At 31.3% G+C, this 20,915-nt stretch overlaps 2 protein-coding genes across 5 annotated transcripts in view; both read left to right on the top strand.

The window, feature by feature from the left end:
• LOC118199680 (uncharacterized) overlaps positions 1–20,915 on the top strand; it is a 29,303-nt gene that overhangs the window by 3,288 nt on the left and 5,100 nt on the right. The window lies entirely within an intron of this gene.
• Positions 1–20,915, top strand: part of LOC118199681 (uncharacterized) — a 47,611-nt gene that overhangs the window by 22,722 nt on the left and 3,974 nt on the right. The window contains exon 2 of one of the 4 annotated variants that reach the window (XM_085819295.1): positions 18,326–19,684. The exons of 1 other annotated variant lie outside the window; for it this stretch is intronic. In XM_085819295.1, the coding sequence (XP_085675421.1) occupies positions 18,342–19,160 (819 nt within the window). In that variant the 5' untranslated portion in view covers positions 18,326–18,341 and the 3' untranslated portion in view covers positions 19,161–19,684. Of the gene's footprint in view, positions 1–6,768; positions 10,994–18,325; positions 19,685–20,915 lie in introns of those variants that run through there. 2 more of the 4 variants (XM_035371586.2, XM_035371585.2) reach the window with 2 other exon arrangements.

Here is a 20,915-nt window from a genome sequence, read left to right as displayed (position 1 = left end):
CGAATTATATTGATTTCTTCCTCCATGTCATTTACTTATTTTTAAAGAGAATATTTACGAAATTCGATGTTCAATTATTTTAATTTTTTTAACTCTTTTTAATCTTATTTAATATGTTATTTTGTAAGGAATGGAAAGAGAAACGACTTAAAAAATGAAACTTTACGTATTGCCACATCATCACCCAAAGATGTGAAAGTTACTCACTTATTCAGTTTGAAATGAAATATGTTAAAAAGGAAATATGTTAAAAATTTATAAGACGTTAAAAATATAATAAAAACTTTAAAGGCAAATGCTTTATTTTTAATCAATTCAAATGTAAGCTTAAAAACATTCCTCTATTTTAAATACAGCAGATAAAATTTGTATAAAAATTACATGAGAAATAGAGGAAATTATTCAAAGCATTCTTTGTTTGCGAATAAACAAACAAATAAATAAATTGAACAATCAAAAGAGAATTTCAAATATCGAAATTTAAACAAAATAAAACTATTCTTCTCTAAATATTAAATAACAAAATAATAATAGTGAAAACTGATTATTTACAATACACGTTTCTCTTATTTACTATTCATAGATTTAAAATTTATATATGAAAAGGAATATTTGAAAAGAAATTATTTTCCTTATTTGATTTTAATTTTGAGAAACCAAATTTTCATTTTTGGTTTTCATGATAATAATTATTTTTGTATTAACAAGGTTTAATATAAAGCATAATTAACTTATTATGCCAAATATAACCACGCATTTAGAAAATTCCTTCTTTAGGCTAATTGTCTAAGATACACCAAATATTTAGCAATTATATGGTCTAACGTAGCTGAATTCTAAAGTTCTGAATGGGAAATGATATGAATAGGTTGAGGAATGCGTCAAAAAATTTGTCAGTTTGTTCATGTAAAATCATTTTACCTGGTAAAAACATTAATTTAATTTAGGGAAGATAGGTACAAATTAGCACGATTTTTGAAACTTATAAAGACGTTTTCCGAAGAAAACTGGAAAAAAATATCACTACTCTTTATAATAAAAGAACATTTTCTTGATCAAAATTTTTTCGCTGCAATCATAAAAAGAATTAGAGAAGTTACAGATGATAGAAAATATGAATTCTAATCATTCAAAGAAAAGTCGGATTCATAAGTTGGCTTATTATTTGATTTAAGCCAAATTCTAGGCAAGATTTAAATGTTTGTAGACATAAATGTGTAAGTGTTTATACAACGCATGGGAAAACACATGCCTGCAGATTAAAAAGTTCTTTAGAATAGATGGTAATTACAGGAACACGTTTTAGCTGTTAACGGTCACGGAACACCAAGGGGCTACAAAATAGATTTCATGACGTGGTAGTAAAGCTCAATCTAATTTACAGAAATCGTTCAAACATTCACATAAAGTGAAAGATGTCTGTGCAAAATGCGGGATTTAATTTTTAGAAGAATTTGAGAGTCTTTTAGAGAACGACATTTAAAATTCTTTGTCAATAACAATAAAACGCGAGGTGTCAGGGGCGCAGTGCAAGGGACTTAAAAAGAAGAAAGGAAGGTGCATTTCCAGGCATTCATCTGCAAATAAAAGAAAAATATGGCTGGTAGGTAACGTGAAATATGGCTACAAGAAAATATCAGGACTCAATTACTCATAGGAAAATGATTGGCAAGCTTGAGGAAAGGTGTAGTTTGACATCTGTTGCCCAAAATTTTGGAACTGGTAAAAGTGTTGTTTCTTGAGCTTGGAAAGCAACAAATAGAACTGTAAGAAAGATTGGTTGTGGTCTGCCAAGAGAAAAAACGGTGACGGATGACCGATTTATCGCTCTGCAGGCGAAAAGAGATCGAACAACATTGCTCGCGGCTATCTGACGGCAGATGTTCCGGTTTATTGTAGCCAGACGACTTCATAAAGGTGTCCTATTCGCCCACTGTCCTGAACGCTGCATGCCATTGACAGCAGTCTATCGGCAGTAACGTTTATTGGTATAGAGAGCAAAAAGACTGAACACCTCATCAATGAATTCACATATTTCCTACCGATGAGAGTCGTTTCAGTCTGATCAAACGGTTCTTGGCACCAGGTGATATGGAGAGGGGTAAAGACATGCTTTCATCCCATTTAACATCAGGGAAAGTGACCACTGGCATGGTCCTACCATCCTTGTATGGGGAGGCATTTCGTTGGACGGACGGAGCTCAACATTTTCTACAGAGATTCACTTCCCGGAGATGGTTATTTTGATGAAGTTATCCTTTCCCCAACATGCGTCTTTTCCGAAGTGCCATTGGTCCTCACTTTATTTTTACGAATGACAATGCACAACCACACATGACTCCTGTTGAAGAACTCCTGGAAAGTGAAGATATCCACAGAATAGATTAGCCAACGTGCTCCCCTGATTCAAATCTGATTGAACATGCAAGGGATACATTAGAAGACACCTGGCGGCACGATCGTAACCTCCGGAGAACACTAGACAACTGAAGCAGATGCTCCTGAAAAATAGAAGCTTTTACCCGAAGAATTGTTAGATAATCTAGTGCTGAGAATCAACAGACGGTGAGACAGTTTTTTGTACCGACGCCATTCTATAAATAAACCCCTTTTCTATTCGTTCCACGCTGTATATGTTCGATTAATTTCTTTTTTTCTTTTTTTTTTTTTTTTTTGCTACTGTACTTTCCTCATTCTTTAAATGGTACGTTGTACCTCCATAGAATGAATTTCATGTCTCCCAGTTGATTTTTTGCAGAATTACAGCCGAAATCTGAAAAGTTGCTAAGTTTTGCATACTAGAGCATTAATTGTTAAACAGCCTCAACTTTTGTTTTCTTTCGATTTGCTAAATATTTCCTCCAAAGCCGTCTTTAATTTAAGTCGTAATAAGCACGTGAAAATGATCTGAGTTAGTATATTCGTCTTTGAATAATTCATTCATTTCGAATTGTCGAATTCATTCTCCAAGATTTTATATCTTAGAAGAATGAAACCTTTTGTTTTAAATTGATTTAAATATGACGAATATTTTACAAGTGAAAACTTGTGCGGCGTGAAAATCACATAGAAAAAAATATTTTTTTTATTTTAATATATTCAAACCAAAGCATTAAGGTAATTTTCATAAAATTGTGCGCCATTCTTAAGAAACTTTGTAACTGAAGCGGTACGTCTCAGTATTTAACAAAATAATCCTGTCTCCATCTTTAACGACTTCTCTGTATATAAAATATCTGTTTCAGTTAGGTTCACATTTATCTTTATTGTCTAATGTTACCTACATAATAATTTAATAATTCGAGTTTCGTGTTCACATAAGAATTCATTCAGGCAGTAACATTCCGCGGGGGGGGGGAGGCGAAGTGATAAATTTCGTGCTGTCTTCAGTTTGCGAAAGCAATATTTAACATGAAAATAGGAAAAACAATGTGACCGTAACAACGCCTTGTCGGGTCAGTAATTTTTGATTTACAGTCCCGGTAATTGTTGTTTCCCGTGAAGCTCTAGTTTTCGTATAATATCCGAGGGAAAGAGAAATATCTGTTCACATAGATGACACTGATTTTTGGCGGCGGTTTTACTACCACTGTGAGTAATTCGATCTTTTCGTGAAATCAATATTACAGTTTAAGATGGCTAAAGAATATTCATTTGAGGTAATAAGATTTTATTTCCTAAATATAGCAATTATTACAAAAATATAAGTTTGTAAATTTATTACATAAAACTCTGTTAATTTTTATTAAATTTATATTAAGCAATTCCTTTTTTAAAATTTAGCAAAATAAAGAACTATCTGTATTATGAATTATCTATTGCCGTATGTTTATTGCTTATTCTTTGAATTTAAGAAAATAATTATGCGTTATTACTTTAAAACTTGGTATTGTATAATTTAAAAAAAAATAAGTTTCGATAATAAAATTGATAATCACTTTAAGAATTTTTAATTAATACCACTTCTATGCTCATTGCTAAATTTTTAAAAATTATATTTAGTTAAATAAGCAATGAAAATTCATATCCTGTCGAACATATTTAACATAATGAGATTCGAGCTATATATATATACTATACTCAAGTAAAGTAAAATTAAATAATACGTAGCTAGCGCAATAAAAGGAAAATAGATACATTCCTAATACATTGTCCTAAATTTACTGCAGATTATAGCATTAGCTCAAGTACAAAAACTATCGGAATAAAGATCGAAAAATTGATATATTATTAATTCATTTTTGCAAATCTTCATAAAAAGCTCTAAAACAAATATACAAATTTTAAATACAGTAATAAGAAAACATATAAATTTCGAGGAAATGAAATTAGTAAACAAACTAATTTTGTAGTTTTATTTTAAAAACTTAAAGAACTCATATTAAAATGTAATTAATTTATTTATTACTTTTTAATTTTTGAAAATTGCTTCCCATCGCATATTTTAAAAACAATAGCTCTAAGTTGCTCAATATATAAATCATTAGAACTAAAGATTTTAATTCGGAAGCTCTAAAAAATATATATACATTATCAACACCTATTATGAACGATGACAATTTTAAAAGGAATCTTAAACCATGTTAATAATTATTAAAGATGTCTCAAAATTCTCATTTATTAAATTAAAAAAATATTTAGGAAAGATGCATTTTAATTAAATATTCATAAAAGATATTCAGAACAAAACTTTTGAAACACCGAGTTTCTAATCATCAATTAAGTGGTAAAAGAATTATGGATTTGCACATCAAGCTTGAAAATGCATAAAATAAGGAATAAAAGTGCTCACAGCAATTGAGAATTTGTTATTTTATTTCAGAATTGCCAAAATTGTCTATTGTGAGTGCTGTTAATATTTGCCGTTTTATTAAGTTACATATTAGGACTAACTTATGAAAGTAATGATTTAAAATTTAAATATAAATTATTGCTAAGGAAAAGAGTAAAAGACAGAAAATGCAAGCGAATATTTTCTTAGTATCCTGATATTAAAAACTAAATAAAAATTGTTGAATTACCTCTACACTATTTATTAGTATGCTGAATTATAAATACTGATCAAAAGAAGAATGTCTTCAAGGCTTGTGTTTTTTTGCATTTAAAATAGAATTGGAAATTGCAGATGTTTTGAAGATCTTATATACACTAAATTAATAATATTTGACGTTTTTATAATATTAAAATTACTAATAATATCACGTACATAATAACAGTTATAACACTTGTATATGAGATCTTATTATTTGGGATTAATAGTTTGATTTATTTTACAATTTTATTTTCAATGGTATTTTTCTTTCAAAGGTCACTAAGTTTGAATTTTGATGGAATGCTTATTTCAGGCGTTCATATATTTTAATATGCTGAAAAAATCATCTTAAACTCTATAAAAATTTTGGATGGAGGAATAAGTGAATTGTGTCAGGAAAGACAAATTAAAACTGTCAAAATGAAAAAAGCAATTAGCAGCATAAAATAAACAAAATGGACGCAGATAATTTAGTTTTTTTATTCATCTGTTACTAATTCACTATACACCTACTGTTACAATTCTCACAAATTTTACTTTTTAAGAATGATTCATCAAGAAATAGACTTTCAAGAATAGGAGATTTTTGATTAGATGTTTAGACATGCTCATTTTACTCATATTACTGCTCATATTACTTCAGCAGATTTATATACATTTTAAGAATGTTTCTTGTGTTTGAAAGACGTTGTAGAATCAAGGTTATTTTGAATAAGAACACCTATCCTTAAAAGCTAGGTAATAATAATAAAAATTGCCGTTAAGAAATTTAAACGAATCACTGATAAAACTTAACTTTAAATTTTAAAACTATGTAGTTAGGATCGTTTTAGTAAAATTATACAGTTGAATAAAAATCTAAAGAAAGTAAGATGAAGTAAAATTCATTTTGATATGTCAAATGAAGTTCTGAAATCCAATAAACGAAAATCAGGTTGTTTATAATTAAACATAGGCTAAATAAAATAAAAAGGTAAAAGTATAGTTAATATATTAAAAAGCACAAAAAATTACTTATTAAAAGTAAAACTGATAACAAGGCCATATTTAAATGCAGTTTTCTTAAGTTACGTATAAAGTTCATATCTTCTTTTCAAATAAAAAAGTTGTTAACATAAGTTTATGTCCCACTCGTATTTTGTTTGACTTGGTTTTGTTTTGCATGGAGTTTTTTTTTCGAATACGAATATTTAAAAATATGATGCAGGATAACAAATCTAGATATCTTTATAAAAATTGTAAATTGTAGAGGTCCTTTTTATAGTATTTGATATCATTTGTTACTTACGTAGGAAACATTACTTTAAATATAAATAAATATGTTTGAAACCAGATCTTTTTTTCAAAAATTAGGTTAACGATGTTAACATGGATTAGTTTTCATACTATGATAAAAATAGCTAAATTATTAACAATGTATTCAATGCAAAATGGGTATAATTTTTTCCCGCGTATGGAATTTGATTGATTGCATATTTAAAATATTTAACGCAACGAAATTTTGAAAAACATACATATGAAGAAATCGTTGAATTTAAGAAGATAAATGTATTTTGAGAGTCTTTCGTAATGCATTAGAACGAACACAGAAGCCAAATATGTTATAAGATTGAGCAACAGCGGTGTCGTATGAACACTGCGTCGACAAATTTTGAGGCAATATGATGAAAGTATAAATAATTTTCATAGAGACATACGAAGACTGCTCATTGGAGACATTTTCTGATCTCTTCTAGAAAGAATGACTCCCATCCGCTCCACCTGGATCTCTGCTCTTTTGCTGCTAGTGCTTGCCACTTCTGTTCATCAGCTCCGACAGGACAATCCATCATCTTCTCTGAAGAAAACGCCGCCGCATCATCCTATGATGGAGGCATCCCAACAAATCCAGGCTCGTGGCTATGATGACGGGGGTTGGAAACCAAAACCTGAAGTTCTGCTCATTTCCGAGAAGAAGCCAGATGCTGGAGGAATGATGAAGGACTTGACACCTCTGTTAGCTTTACTGGTACCTTTAATATGCGCCTTCATGCTTTTTGCTAATAAGAATATGATGATGCCTCCAATGATGATGCCACCAATGATGCCACCGATGATGATGATGCCCCCTATGATGATGATGCCGCCTATGATGCCACCAATGATGCCTCCTATGGCAGCAAGAGGAGAAGGAATTAATGACGAAAAGGCTAGATCCTTAAATGGAGAACCTAGTGTGGCCGATCATATTTTAAACCTCATAGATAAATTTGAGGACGCTATAGAAGGTAAAGAGGGCATGTAATGTCATGGAATCAAGGCACAAAACCGAAATTTAATAAACATCGGACTAGATGGAACCTATGCCAAAGGAGCTAATCCTTAGTAAACAGGAGTCATGACACACGGAATGATGACATCCTCAAGGTTCCAGATTTAATAAGACGCTCGGAGTCTAAATATACCACATACATCATCATATTTTTCATATCTAGCATGGTTTAACAGAGCTTACTGGAAATAAGGGAATATTATTACTAGCTTCTCATAATAGAATGAAAAAAAATTTTGGAACTTATCTGGGAATGTGGTGAAGGATATAAGCAAAAAAACTTCAGAAAGCATTCTATGTTAAATAAAAAATATTACAAATCCGATAACGTAAATTTTAAGTGAAATTTAAGATAAAAAATGAATGTAAAAGTAGCAAGTTAAACTACAACGGTATAAAAATTTAAGCCATAGAACTGTAAATGAACTGAAATAGTATTAATTGTATTTTCCTGTTTATTATTGGATTGAAAGTTTTTGCTTAATTTTAATTCGATTGAATAATTAAATGGAAAATTCAGCTGAAAATACATATTACCAATATTATGCGTACGTGCTTTAAAATTTATGAAAACTTTTCCAGAGAGTCGTTTGAAAATATGCTATTTAAAACCAGCTAACTTCGGGCGTTTTAAATCCTAACGCACCATTTTTTTTTTTTTTTTTTGTTTAGTAATTTATTAAGTAGTGATAAAAATTACACTGCACCATATGTCTTTATTCTAAACTGCTATTTCTGTATGTAATATTAAACGGCAGGCTAATTTTCATTCAGCTATTATTTATTTTTCATGTGTACATAGCTACTTGAAAAAGCTATTTTTTAGAATTAGAAATTCGTTTAATTAGAATTTGTGCTGTAGTTAATGCTCTAAAGCATGTTTCCAACATTATTTCGAATATTTTCGATTATTCACATAAATGCCTATGTTAGATTTAACATTTATTTTTTATAAAAGAAATTGTATTTTTAACTAATGGTAAAAATAATTCAGGATTACTAACACTTATTTTCTATGAATATTTGCGATAGAGTCACATTTTGTCGTTTTTCCCCTCCCCCCGATGTTTTTCTTATAAATTATATACATTTTAAAATCTCGCGTAGCAAAACGAAGATGAAAGCTGAAATGTATGATTTATTAAATCAGCTAGTTAAAATAATTATTTTCTACAGTGGGAAATAATACAAGCAAGCAGTCATTGCTAAGTACTTGATAAATGCTTTTACGCTGATAGTGTTAAAGCAAATAATCATGGCAAATTCAGAGGCATTTCCGTTTGCTTTTAATTCTATGTATTGACTGTCTATGGGAATTAAAAGCTTCTTGGAGTGGGTGTTTTAATGACTGGAACCCAGCATAGATTAATATTGATTAATTACAGATATTTGCCAATATAATATATGTGAACAATAGTTGAAGGAATTTGTCATTTTAATTTTCCGATATATAAAAGGCAATTAAATTTTATTTTCGGTATATTATTTAATCATACAATCTAGTCAATAGAAGATACTTAAATTCATGTCGTTTTAAATCTTTACAAAAGAACTGTTGTTTATAACACTGGTAAAATGAATAATGGAGAATATTTTTTCGATTATTAAAATTGAGTTTTTCACTTAAATTTACCAAAATTTCATTAATTTTTAATTTAGAACTATAGTTAATTATTGCATTTATCCTTGCTGCATAGTGACGCTTTTCTGTCTAATGCAAATGACATAGTATTTAATTTGGATAAACTTATCCAAATCAGTTAATGAAAAATTACGTGTAGTTAGGTAATGCAATATGTAAAAAATAAGAAATAAAGCTAATTATTAATTATAGGCAAGCACTTTCGAGCTTAATATTAGTATTACATAAATAGATGCTTCTGAATGTTTAAGGATATCTGACAAGAACTGCACGCAAGCGCAGTTAATTCAAAAGAAAATATGGGTCAATGAAAAATAGTAAACTTTAATGATTACGAACACTTATACTAGAGCACGTAAAAGAATATATTAATGCATCAAAATTAGGCAACTGAAGACGCTTTATAAAGCTGACCTGGAAGTGAAGAAGACACGCTGATTGGTTATTTTGTGCTCTTTTTTTAGAGGAACTCATATTTTAAATCATGTTCGAAAGATGGGCTCTAATCCTCTTCTTACTGATGATACCTGTCGCCTTCTGCAGTCCACCCGATGAAGATGCTGAAGATGATGATGAAGACTACGATCCCGAATTTCGAGGGTTTCCTGACTACGAAGGATGGAAACCTGATGCTCAACAATCAGTTCCAGAAGTCATTCTCATCAAACAGAAGGATCCAGGGTTGTTTTCTGGTTCTATCAGTTCAATGGTAAAAGACAATCTACCCCTACTAGCTGTGCTAGCACCTCTTGTAGCCGTTGCCGTGTTATTACCCTTAAAAGCTTACTTAGGGCAGCCTTATGTAATGTATCCTCCCGTTGCACCTCCAGCACCACCAGCTCCTCCAGCACCTCCAGCTACCTTAAGAGACCGAGTCGGTAAACTAGACAATGGTCTTATCGAAGAGCAAAATTTAGCTGCACAGATACTGAGAATGATTGAAGAGATGGATAAAATGTACGGAGATATGACAGTTAAGGACCGAAAGTAACATGCTATAAGCTTTGGCGATTTTCACGGCTGAACTTAATTTTCACGACTGAGTGAATAACCACTCAGCATTTTCACTTTAAGGACACTAATTTCATTGCTTTTGGTGATTAAGAAGGTTTTCTTTGGTTCATAATACAAACTTCGAAGTGCTTCCTTGCTTTGCATTTCACAAGATGGAAAATTAATCAAATAAAGAAGTGGTGTAGAATTTGAAATTTATTTCATGATAAAAGACTGCAGCAAGGATAAATGCCTTTAAAGGTTTACAATTCATCGAAAAACAAGGTGCTGTTTTTACCATAAGTAAACATAAAAGACATGAATTTAATTACATTTAGTACAACAGACCGTAATTTTCTTTGATATTGTCAAACACAGCCAAAGTTAAAATTTCACTCTAAAATGCATCTTTAATTTGATGCATGATGAACTTATCTTTGTAACTTACGATGTAAAAGTAAAACTTTCTAGTCGCCTAAAATGTACTTACTTTTAAAGTATTTGAGACTTACAGTTTTAAAACATTATGTGAAAATTAAATGTGTAGATGTTTTGCTCAATTTATCATTGGCCTACAGACTAGTTGAATAATTAAATATAAATAAATGTCTAGTCCCAATAATGTGCTACTTACAGCAATTTCTGGTGCTAATTAGTAACTTTATGTTCACCGTTTGGTGCTATTTTACAAGAACTAAAGTTAAATAATTTTTAATTTTATTTGACAATCACTAGTCTTATTGTAGTTTTCTAGTCGCACTGCTATCCTTCATGTATTATTATTATCTCGTCCCCTGTATTTTGAGCAGATTTAGCAAAAATTTTCAGAGTGTAATTTTCATTTAGATGAAATTCACACAAAAGTTTATCTGTTAAGAATAAATTTTTGCTTCTGTTTCACTAAAATATCATATACGAGTCATATTATTTATTTATACTTTATTTATAGACTATTTCATTGTTCATGTAGCATCGTTTTATGTTTTTGATAAATAAAGTATTCAATGCACGAAAATGTGTGACTTTATTTTGCTATGACAGTTTTATATGTTAATAGTTGAGATTGGGATATAAATTTATCAAGTTATATTGGTTATTTTACTCAAAAGCATTCACCGAAATTTTAGCAGTGTAAAAGATAGACATTGAATGTAAACCTTTTTTTTTTCTCTTTTTAGGAATTAAATTGTTATGTAATCTATACACAAATACTAGTTATAGTACACGTCATTTTAAATAAAGTATTGTTTGTTGTAGTCAAAGTGCCAAGATGTATAGGGGTATATTTGTTACTGCTTTGTGGCACATAAGTCAGATCTTTTCCTGAGATACCATTTGATCCCAGATAAGAACCTTGAGAATTACGTCACATGGAATAGTTAATACAGAGAATTAGAGGAGCAAATGTTTCGTCATACTTACATTTAAAAAAAACATACTGCAATAAAAAATTAATTTAAACCTTAAAAAATTTCTTCAGCCAGTTATTCCTTCATTGCACTCAAGTTTCTTCAGATTTTTGCATTTTTACATACTTAGAATAATAATTGAATACCTGGCTAATAAACGTTAGATAAAAACCGAGCTTCCATTCTTCGAATCTTCCGGGAAGACAAAAAAAATCAGACATAAATAAGATTTTCGAGATATTAAGTCTTCGGTTTCTGATGATTTTAGACAAATAATGCATTAAAAATTAAAGGCAAGGAACACACGTTAATAAAAATGTGAAAAGTTAACAATATGCAATTTTCATTTCAAGCGTTTAAACCAAAAATGCAAGATTTATAAAGGTTTAATGATAGTAAAATACATGAAAAAATTTAGCTAACTATGATATGCTTAGTGAAAATAATTTGTTAATAATGTCCGATGCCTGTTTTCTGGATTGGACAGCTGTGTGTAAAGCAATAACTCATAATGCATATCAGACTTACTGTTTTCAGATAAGTACTGAGAAAGTATGCATAGCGTTAGCAGCTTCTTTTATCATCACATTTGTATTATTTTTCTGTAATTCTGCTTTACCGTAGTTGTCTGACTACGATTCTATATCCGCAATAATTTCGGCATCTGGTAAATTCTCTTATGTCGAAATTGAAATACCCTTTTAAAAAAATGAATTTCCGCGAAAAAGAAGAAACCAGAATTTACATCTCTTTTCGTACTTGTTCATTTCAAAATTTAAATTTTATTACTTCATATGATTTTATAAATCTGCTGTTGTTTTAATGTTTGTTCAGCAGTTATTTTTACCTTTGTCTCACTTGTATCTTGGAAGTATCAAGCATTTGTTTGGCGCATATAATCTTTTAGGTTATGCGCCAGAAAATGCATTGCCACCATTACATCTCTTTAATAATTCCCTGTTGTTGTATCAGAGGTTAAAAGACCAAAAAAAAATTCCCTATAGGGAGAGCTGTTCCAATTTTTTGTACTTTTAAAATTATTATAACATTATTTCCACCGGCATAAAACCCAAAGAATAAGGACGAAGAAAATTTAAGTTTACTGGGGACAACTCAATGTTTCCAGGACAAAAAGGGGGAGAGCTTCAACTAATTCGTAATTCTGATATACGTATTGAAAATTTGAGATAATTAGGTTTTGGAAGACAATATTTTGAGGTAGCTATGGAAAGTTAGATTGATTTAATGCTGAAAATTGAGGGAATGATTGTTTTCGACATACCGAGGGATTCGAAGTAAATATGTTTGAAATATCGAGGTTTGACTATACAAAACATTTGCTATCATAGGGTAGAAAGAAAACACAGTTTTTTCGTCCGTTTGTTGGTTTTTTGATAAAAATTCATCCTCTTCTTGTGAAGAAATACTATATATATATATGCATCATCTTTTGTAGCCAGTTATCAAAAATACTATAATTAAGATTATTTGCACCTCCTAATCATTTCATGCATTTCGTAAATTTATGGAAAACTGTATGTTTATTAAACTTGCGATATATAAATGAAGCTCTCATATAATCAAAGAAAAAACCATGTGAATTCCTCAGAATATGCATAGAATATCTAAGATAAATACAGAAAACTTGTCATTTTAATAAAAATTGCAACAGTGTCAGTTTATTTAAGATGAGATTTAATTTCAAAATTATCTGATAAAATTAATTTTAGAATTTATTTTCTTATCCTCCATAACGCTAATCGCATAATCCGTGGACTATTACAAAATTAAGAGTTTAACGCATATTATGCAAAAGGAACTCAGTATAAGATAGGCTATAAAAGAAATCTTTAATAAAACGAAGTGTTGAGCTCAACTAGCTGTGGCACAGTAGTTGAGCGAAAAGATTCAAAAATATGATTTTCGCACTGTAAAATGGTTCATATAGTGAAAATACAAAGTAAATGCAAAGAATACATTTCAGTGTTAGAAAATGATTAATGATAATTTAAAACAGAGAGATACTGTTTAAGTATGGTCTTTATGAGAAAATATTTACAGTGCTCAGTAGGAAATGTAATAAGCAGATCATTTTATTGCCTGAAAACAGGACTTGCACATTAATAAAATTGAAGCATGTAATAAAATACCTCATTTGAAAACAGAGGAAAAGGGATAATTTCTATGAGCCTTTCCTGATTTGGTTGTCAAATATAAAAAATATAGCAGTGTCAACACATTAAAAACTTTGGAAGATACCGCTTTATGAAAATAATTTGAATGAATTTTGATGAAAAAATATGTTAGTTTAAAAAGAATTGACCTAAGGTTTTATTAACATATTTTAGCTATAAAAAATGTAAAATGCTTCTATTGAGGAATCGGGCAAAATTGTGAAATTAATATAATATTAAATTTTAAATACTTTGAGAACAAAAGTATTTTTAATATAGGACCACATTTTTAACAACAAAGTAATTTTGATGGACAGTAAGTATAAAATTGATTTAATAAATGAATATTTATAGTATAAATATAATCAAAGATTAAGTCTAAAGCAGATTTGTATAAATATAGAGATTAAAATCAGTAAGCAAGAATATTATCAAAAATATATTTGAGCTATAAAGATATTAATTGTAGAAACGTATATTAAAATTAGACCCTTTTTATTTTATAAAAGTTCTATTTTAAAACAAAATGCTAGACAGTTATAGCCAATGTCCGTGTAACTAGTGGTAAAATTAAAAGACACGTTCTCTCTCTCTCACAATCAGCTTCTCTAGCCAAATGCGTCCCGAAGAAAAAAATCAGCTTAGAGGAATCAGACACCAAGAAGAAATTAGTTTACAGGAATTAAATGTAGGCAAAGCATTTGTTGTCGTCCCGTTGCTGAATGAATGTCGCCCAGAGGCCCGATGTTGATGCCGATGAGTTCCATGCCTGTTACACTTGGTAAGTCAAATCAGCAACGGTCCGCGCTGGTTGTGGATAACGCTGGATTTATCGTCTAATCATGTGCTATACCTGCTCGAAGAAAGACTGGATAATCTTTCATATCAAGACAACATACCGGCGCTCTGTAAAGCACGCTTGGCGATAGAAGCGGCATGAAGGCGAGCGTTATTCTGTTGATAAATGCCCCCTGGAATATTGCTCAAGAATGACAGAAAAACCGCAATCACCAGTCTGATGTAAATATTTACTGTCACTGTTTTGGGGATAACGACAAGAGTGTTTCTGCTAAAGTAGGAAATTGCTTCCCAAACCATAACTCCTGCTGTAGGTCCAATGTGTCTATGCTGCAGGCAGCTTGGTTAAAAGGAGACTCATCTGGCCTTCTTCTAACGAGTATACGACTATCAGTAACACCAAAACAGAAGTGGGCTCTCATCTGAGAACACAACAGATCTCCACTCCGCCTTCCATTGCGACCGAAGGTAAGAGATGACGGTAATTTGGAGTTAATCGTATATGGTCGTTACAGTGCATCTGGCTCGGAGTTATCCCTCAAGTTACATTTCGCTGTGTCACTCTGGTGCCAGCAAAAGCTCGAATGTCTGCTACAGAGGCTGCGCGATGAGCCATTGACATGCAGCTGTCTTGAGTGACGGCATGTGTGTGCAAGACCCCAATTTTCTTGAGTACCTTCTCGTGATCGCTGCTGCCAATATGCATGCACAGAGGATACATCACTGTGTATCCGCAGTATCGCGAAAAGAAAAACCCACCTTCTCGTAGCATATTACACGCCCTTGTTCAAATTCATTAAGTTGCTGCCTTTTTCGTTTTCTCACGCCCAATCCGGAAGACAAATAAAGCAAAGTTTAGATTGCGAATTTAGAGCAAATGTGATTTGCATGTTAATAGTTGTGCTAACGTAGCGCCATTACTGTCGGAAGCGGTATGAGTGCCATACTTATTTGTCTCAGACGGAATCTTAATAGACATCAATACTGCACCTTGAAAAAAATTGTAACTTACAGAAAGTTGAACTCGAAGAGCAGCACCTATTGACCGCACGGTAAAGCACTAGTGCCCTCGCTCTCTATCAGCTATCAATTGATGTCATCTATCAGATATGCAAAACGCGCCTCCCAGATTTCTTTATATCTACCTTTGTTATTATTATTCTTTTTATCTCTTTGTTCGTGCTGAGATTTAATTTTCCTCAATGTATTTCAAATTCCATCATTTAGTGGCTTTTTTGATATAAAAACAATTGCAAAGATAAATAATTTTCATAGTATTTGTACATTCTTGTTTAATCAAAACTGAACCTTCATTAATAACAGCTTAATAAACTTTATCTTTACATAAAAATTTAATTTTAAACTTTTCATTGTGATCATGTGCACGGTTTGGTCAAAAATCAAATAAAAGTTACAATTCTTGAAATACACTCATGTCCATAAATTAAGGATAATTCAGAGTCACGCGGAAATCGAACTCTAAGATGAATATATTACCTGTAAAATCACTACATACATCTTCAAGAATCATTTGCAAATTTCAGGAAGTAACCAGATGACACCGATGGTACGTCACAGTGACGAGAGTGTAAGAGAGTGATTTATAAGGAATACAGGCAAAGAAGTAAAATTGTTCGCAGGCGCTTTATAAGCATTTCAGTGCAATAACCGAATAGTTATGACACAAAGGACGCGTTTGGATGATTTTTTTACATGGTAGAATTATCGGCCGTCTGGAATGTGGGCGTACCCAACTGGAAGTATCTGACTAACTTAGAATTGCCCAGATTGTCATCTCCAGGCCTTGGAAACGATTCCAAGATGATGGTAATGTGAGTAGACGTTACAGCACAGGTCATCCCAGAGTTACAACGCCGAATGAGGATCGGTATTTGGCAGTTACTGCCAAAAGAAACAGGCGGAGCACAGCCTCAGATCTGTCTCGTCATCTCTCTTCAGCCATTGGTACGACAATTTCAAGGCAGACCGTGTACAGACGCTTAGGGCAGATTGGTCTATATGCTCGTAGACCCGTCAGATGCGTTCCACTTACTGCAACTCACTGTCGCCTGCGGTTAGCCTGGAGTAGAGGGCATGCATTGTGGACCGGCGAGTCCAGGTTTAGCTTGCAGACTGATTCTCGCTGGACTTTCATATGGAGAGCTCCAGGTACCCATTACCACCAAGAAAACATCATTGAACGACACCGTAACGGTGGTGCAGGAGTGCTCGTTTGGGGTGGAATTATTCTGGATTCCAGAACTGACCTGCATGTTCAAATTGGAACCATGACAAGCCAAATCTATCGGGACGTCATTCTGGAACAACACGTACGTTTGTTTCGGGGCGCCATGGGCGCACAATTTGTGTTTATGAATGACAACGCCCGTCCTCACCGTGCAAACATCGTAAGCGAATGCCTTCAATCGGAGGATATCACCCGTATGTACTGGCCTGCATTCTCACCGGACTTGAATCCAGTAGAGCACGTGTTGGACATGCTTGGCCGACGAGTTGCAGCCCGTCAACCTCCTCCTACATGTCTACCGGAACTTCGGAGAGCATTGCTTTTTGAGTGGTGTAATATCCCCCAAGATCAGATCGATAATTTGATACTCAGCATGCTTAAGCGTTGTACGGATTGCATTGCATCGTTTGGGAGACATCCAGTGTATTAACAGTCATACCAACCATGTAATATTTGTTTTTTGTAAATAGGTTTTTTTTTTTTTGTAATTTGCTCCAGAGAGAAAAAGTCGCTAATTGTTTTAATAATATCAAACATATAGTATCTTTTTATGCTCTTTAACTTTTGTTTAATAAATAAGCTTTACAAATAAGTCAAATTTGTTTTGCTTCTAACTCTTCCTTTGCCTGATTTTGCATTATCCTTAATTTATGGACATGAGTGTAGTATTGTAATCTAAATGATAAAAAGTGTTATCACATTCTGGAAAAAAAAACAATATGATAAGCTAGTTATGAATAATATGAATAATCAAAGATATCAAGTACTATATGAAACAAAAAAAAAAAACAAAAAAAAAAAAAAAAAAAAAAAAACGCTGAAATTTAAATATATTATATAGCATTGTTATTATTCGGTAGCAATAAAAGATCTTGGTAATATGTAGTAATAAATAAAATTATGAAAATTAAAAATTATACTTTTGAAAAATTCATTACCAGTTATGTGGTTTGTTTTGCAAAACCTGTTTCTTTACCCATTTATTGCTATAAATACGGATAAAGAAATAATGTCTAGACAAAGATTCTAAATTTTAATCTGTGATGTAAATCTTAAATACACATTGAAATCGCAGATCATACAGAGTTTTAGTCGATTAATGTCGTATATTATCTTAGATATTAAGCGTAAATTGCGAAAATATGTATTTTATAATAATAAACAATGTAATTAGAAAATTTTTTCCGGATTAACTTTCCTAAATTCATAACTAATGTCAACTTGCTTCTGTTAATGCGAAGACTAAATAGACTTGTTTGTATATCATTATCACCTCAAAATGGATTAGAATAAAGTATATCAATTTCAGAATTGTAATAAAATTTGCTAAATTTCAAAAATTTTAACTTTGGGCAGATTCTTATAATTTTCTAAAAATGTCTAAAATGCCTTGTTTAGCATTGTTTATGTTTAAAATACCTTAACTATTTTATACTAATATTTCTCATTTAACATAATTCTTCGATATGCTGCATGAGACTCTTTCATTCTGTTCAATGGCCTCCAAATATTCTGTAAACTACAATTCGCTGTCAAACACGTAAGATCATAAGCGCGTAACGATAGCGTGATTTTTCACTTCAGAGGTATCATTTATGAAAGCATCGCGTGAGTTTTAACGTTTAACAAGAGCAGTGACTTGTTTTGAAAAGGAAATCTATGTATTTATGATTATAAAAGATTGCAAAGAAGACTAGCATCTATCTTTTCTTTACCAGTCCTGCTTCAACGAATATGAAAACTTTTGCTGTGGCGGCGGCCGTGACCTTCGCACTTGTTATGGTGAATGGAGGAAGTGAAATTATTCAACCTCGAGGATACGACGAAGGACCGTGGAGTATGATGAACATGCAACCAGAGGTCCTCATCGTTAAAGAAAAAGGTTCTTCGACTTCCGGGAATGGTTCCAGCATGAAAATGAAAGACCTGACGCCAGTAATTTGCCTCTTAGCCCCGCTCCTATTAGCTGCTATTTTGCTACCAGCGAAAATGACTATGATGATGAATGGTATGACGGATAATGGGAATGGTATGATGATGATGAACGGCATGATGCCAAATGGAATGATGATGATGCCAAATGGAATGATGATGATGCCAAATGGAATGTTGCCTTTTACAGCAATGTTAAACAATGGGATGGGAAGTTCAAATAATTTGGGACTTCCCATACGCTTCAAAAGTAATTCTGAGTCAAAAGAGTTTACAGGAAAAGATATTTCAACGGAAACCCAGAACATAAAAGAATTTTTCAGACTAGGCTTAGTCAATCAGAAGAATGATCAGAATGTTTATAATAAATATGAAGCTAATTCAGATGTTCCAAAAATCCATTCTTCTAACTCTCGCTCAAATATAATGGCAGTGCACGATATAATAAAAGGAAATAACGTTACATTGAAAGCGAAAGCTGATGAGAAAATTTGGTCAAGTAGAATATGGACTTCGGATCCAAATGACTTGTCTATCGCAGATCAAATAATTAGTGTCTTAGATAAAATACAGAATGTGTTTGATGGAATATCATTCGAAAAACATTCGTTTTTAGAATAAATTTCCTAAATTTAAAACTCATATGCTACTAACCCGAGTTAAAATATAATTCTTTCTTTCAGCGTTTTTCGAAACGTATTCCTTTTAATAAATTTTTCTAAATCATTTTTACCTTTGGTTACCATAAGTAACTAAGAAATAAAATTAAATAGCATCCAACGAAACTTTTTTTTTTTTTTTTATAAAATTAAAGGAAGAAAGCTGTGAATCTTTGAGCAAATCTTCAAGGTCCATAACAAAAGAATTAAGATAGTATTTGAAGAAATCAAGCAATAAAAAATAAGAAATTATGAAACAATTTATGTTACATATATGATTTGAAAAGACTTTTTAATACAGACTTTTTTAAAAAAAAATTTACTACATTTTAAACTTTTTTTTCATAAAATATAGTGTAAAATTTCCTTAACGAGCCATTCGATCAAATACTTATTTTTTTTTAACAAGCCATTCGATCAAACTTTCCTAGACGAATGTAACTTGTTATATTTTATATAATACTATGAAAATATTTGATATTTCTGAATTTTATGTATTTCATTCCAGTATTTTGTAATAAAAAGGGAATAATAGGATATAAATAAGTCATCATATATTTTGCAACCGAATATTGTAAGGAGCTGCATGATGAAAAGAAACCTATTTTGAAAGATTCGGTTTAAAACCTTCAAAGTGAATTTTCCTTTTAGATTAAATCTATAATTTTATATTAGTAATTGCCTTTCAATGACAAATTTGATAACTTTTTGAAATCATTAACTGAAAATATTCTATCACAGTTTTAATTCTTAAAAAACATAATCGTCTTATATATGTAGCTTAATACTTTAATATTATATTAAGACAATTTATTAACAACTTAATTTGCATTTTGAAAGTGTCATATTTATTTAGGTTTACATTAAATTTTGAAAACTATTTAACTAACTTTTTTGGTAAATCATATTCAACAAATGAAGTTCATACTCGTATCTATGATGACGACATATATTATATATAGTATATGTGATGTATCAGCTTTAGTCGTAGCTTAAATAATCAGACGATAAGTTTAAAAAACCGGATCCATTTATTATTATTCAGGAGAAATAGCAGTTACAAAAATCAGATATCCGGAGTAAATAAAAAGAATTACTAATAACTTTTTGTATGAAGTTTACTGCATCGTGACATTTAAGAAAAAGCCCCGATATTCCTTTTGCGAGTCTTTTTATAGCCTCTGGAAAGGCGGAGCTTCAAAGAAATGACGTCAGCCTCGTCAGCCAATCCAGTTCTCTTTAAATACTTCCAGAACATTCTAAAACTGTACGTGTAGAAAAGGCGGGAAAAACAACTTGACTACGGGGCTGTGGATTTAATTCCACGTACTTTCAAATAAGAGAACGTCGCCATTAAAAATGAAAAGAACATACAGTTAGAAATTTAAGTGCATTCTTGATTATAGAATTTTATTATTACATATATATATATATATATACTCGAGCCAATGCGGTACTTTTTTCAACCTTTGAAAACGTGACCAGTTTCAAAAATCAAATGATATTGAAAATTTGTTTCTTTCCTTGCAAAGCCCGTACTAAAAGAACATTTATACTGAAAAACGTTCCTCTTTGAAAAAAATCATAAATATATTTTGCATACGAAATTATAGAAAGTAATAGTTGCAAAGTCCTGACGGTAATATAATACATTTAATCGAAATGATAGCTTAAATTTCATTTCTTATAACTCTGATTTCTAGATGACTCATTTTAG

Source organism: Stegodyphus dumicola, chromosome 6 (genome assembly GCF_044657685.1).
Source record: "Stegodyphus dumicola isolate Sdum_Otavi_A_Nest chromosome 6, ASM4465768v1".
Classification (NCBI taxonomy): domain Eukaryota; kingdom Metazoa; phylum Arthropoda; class Arachnida; order Araneae; family Eresidae; genus Stegodyphus; species Stegodyphus dumicola.
This window is presented reverse-complemented; position numbering and strand designations above follow the sequence as displayed.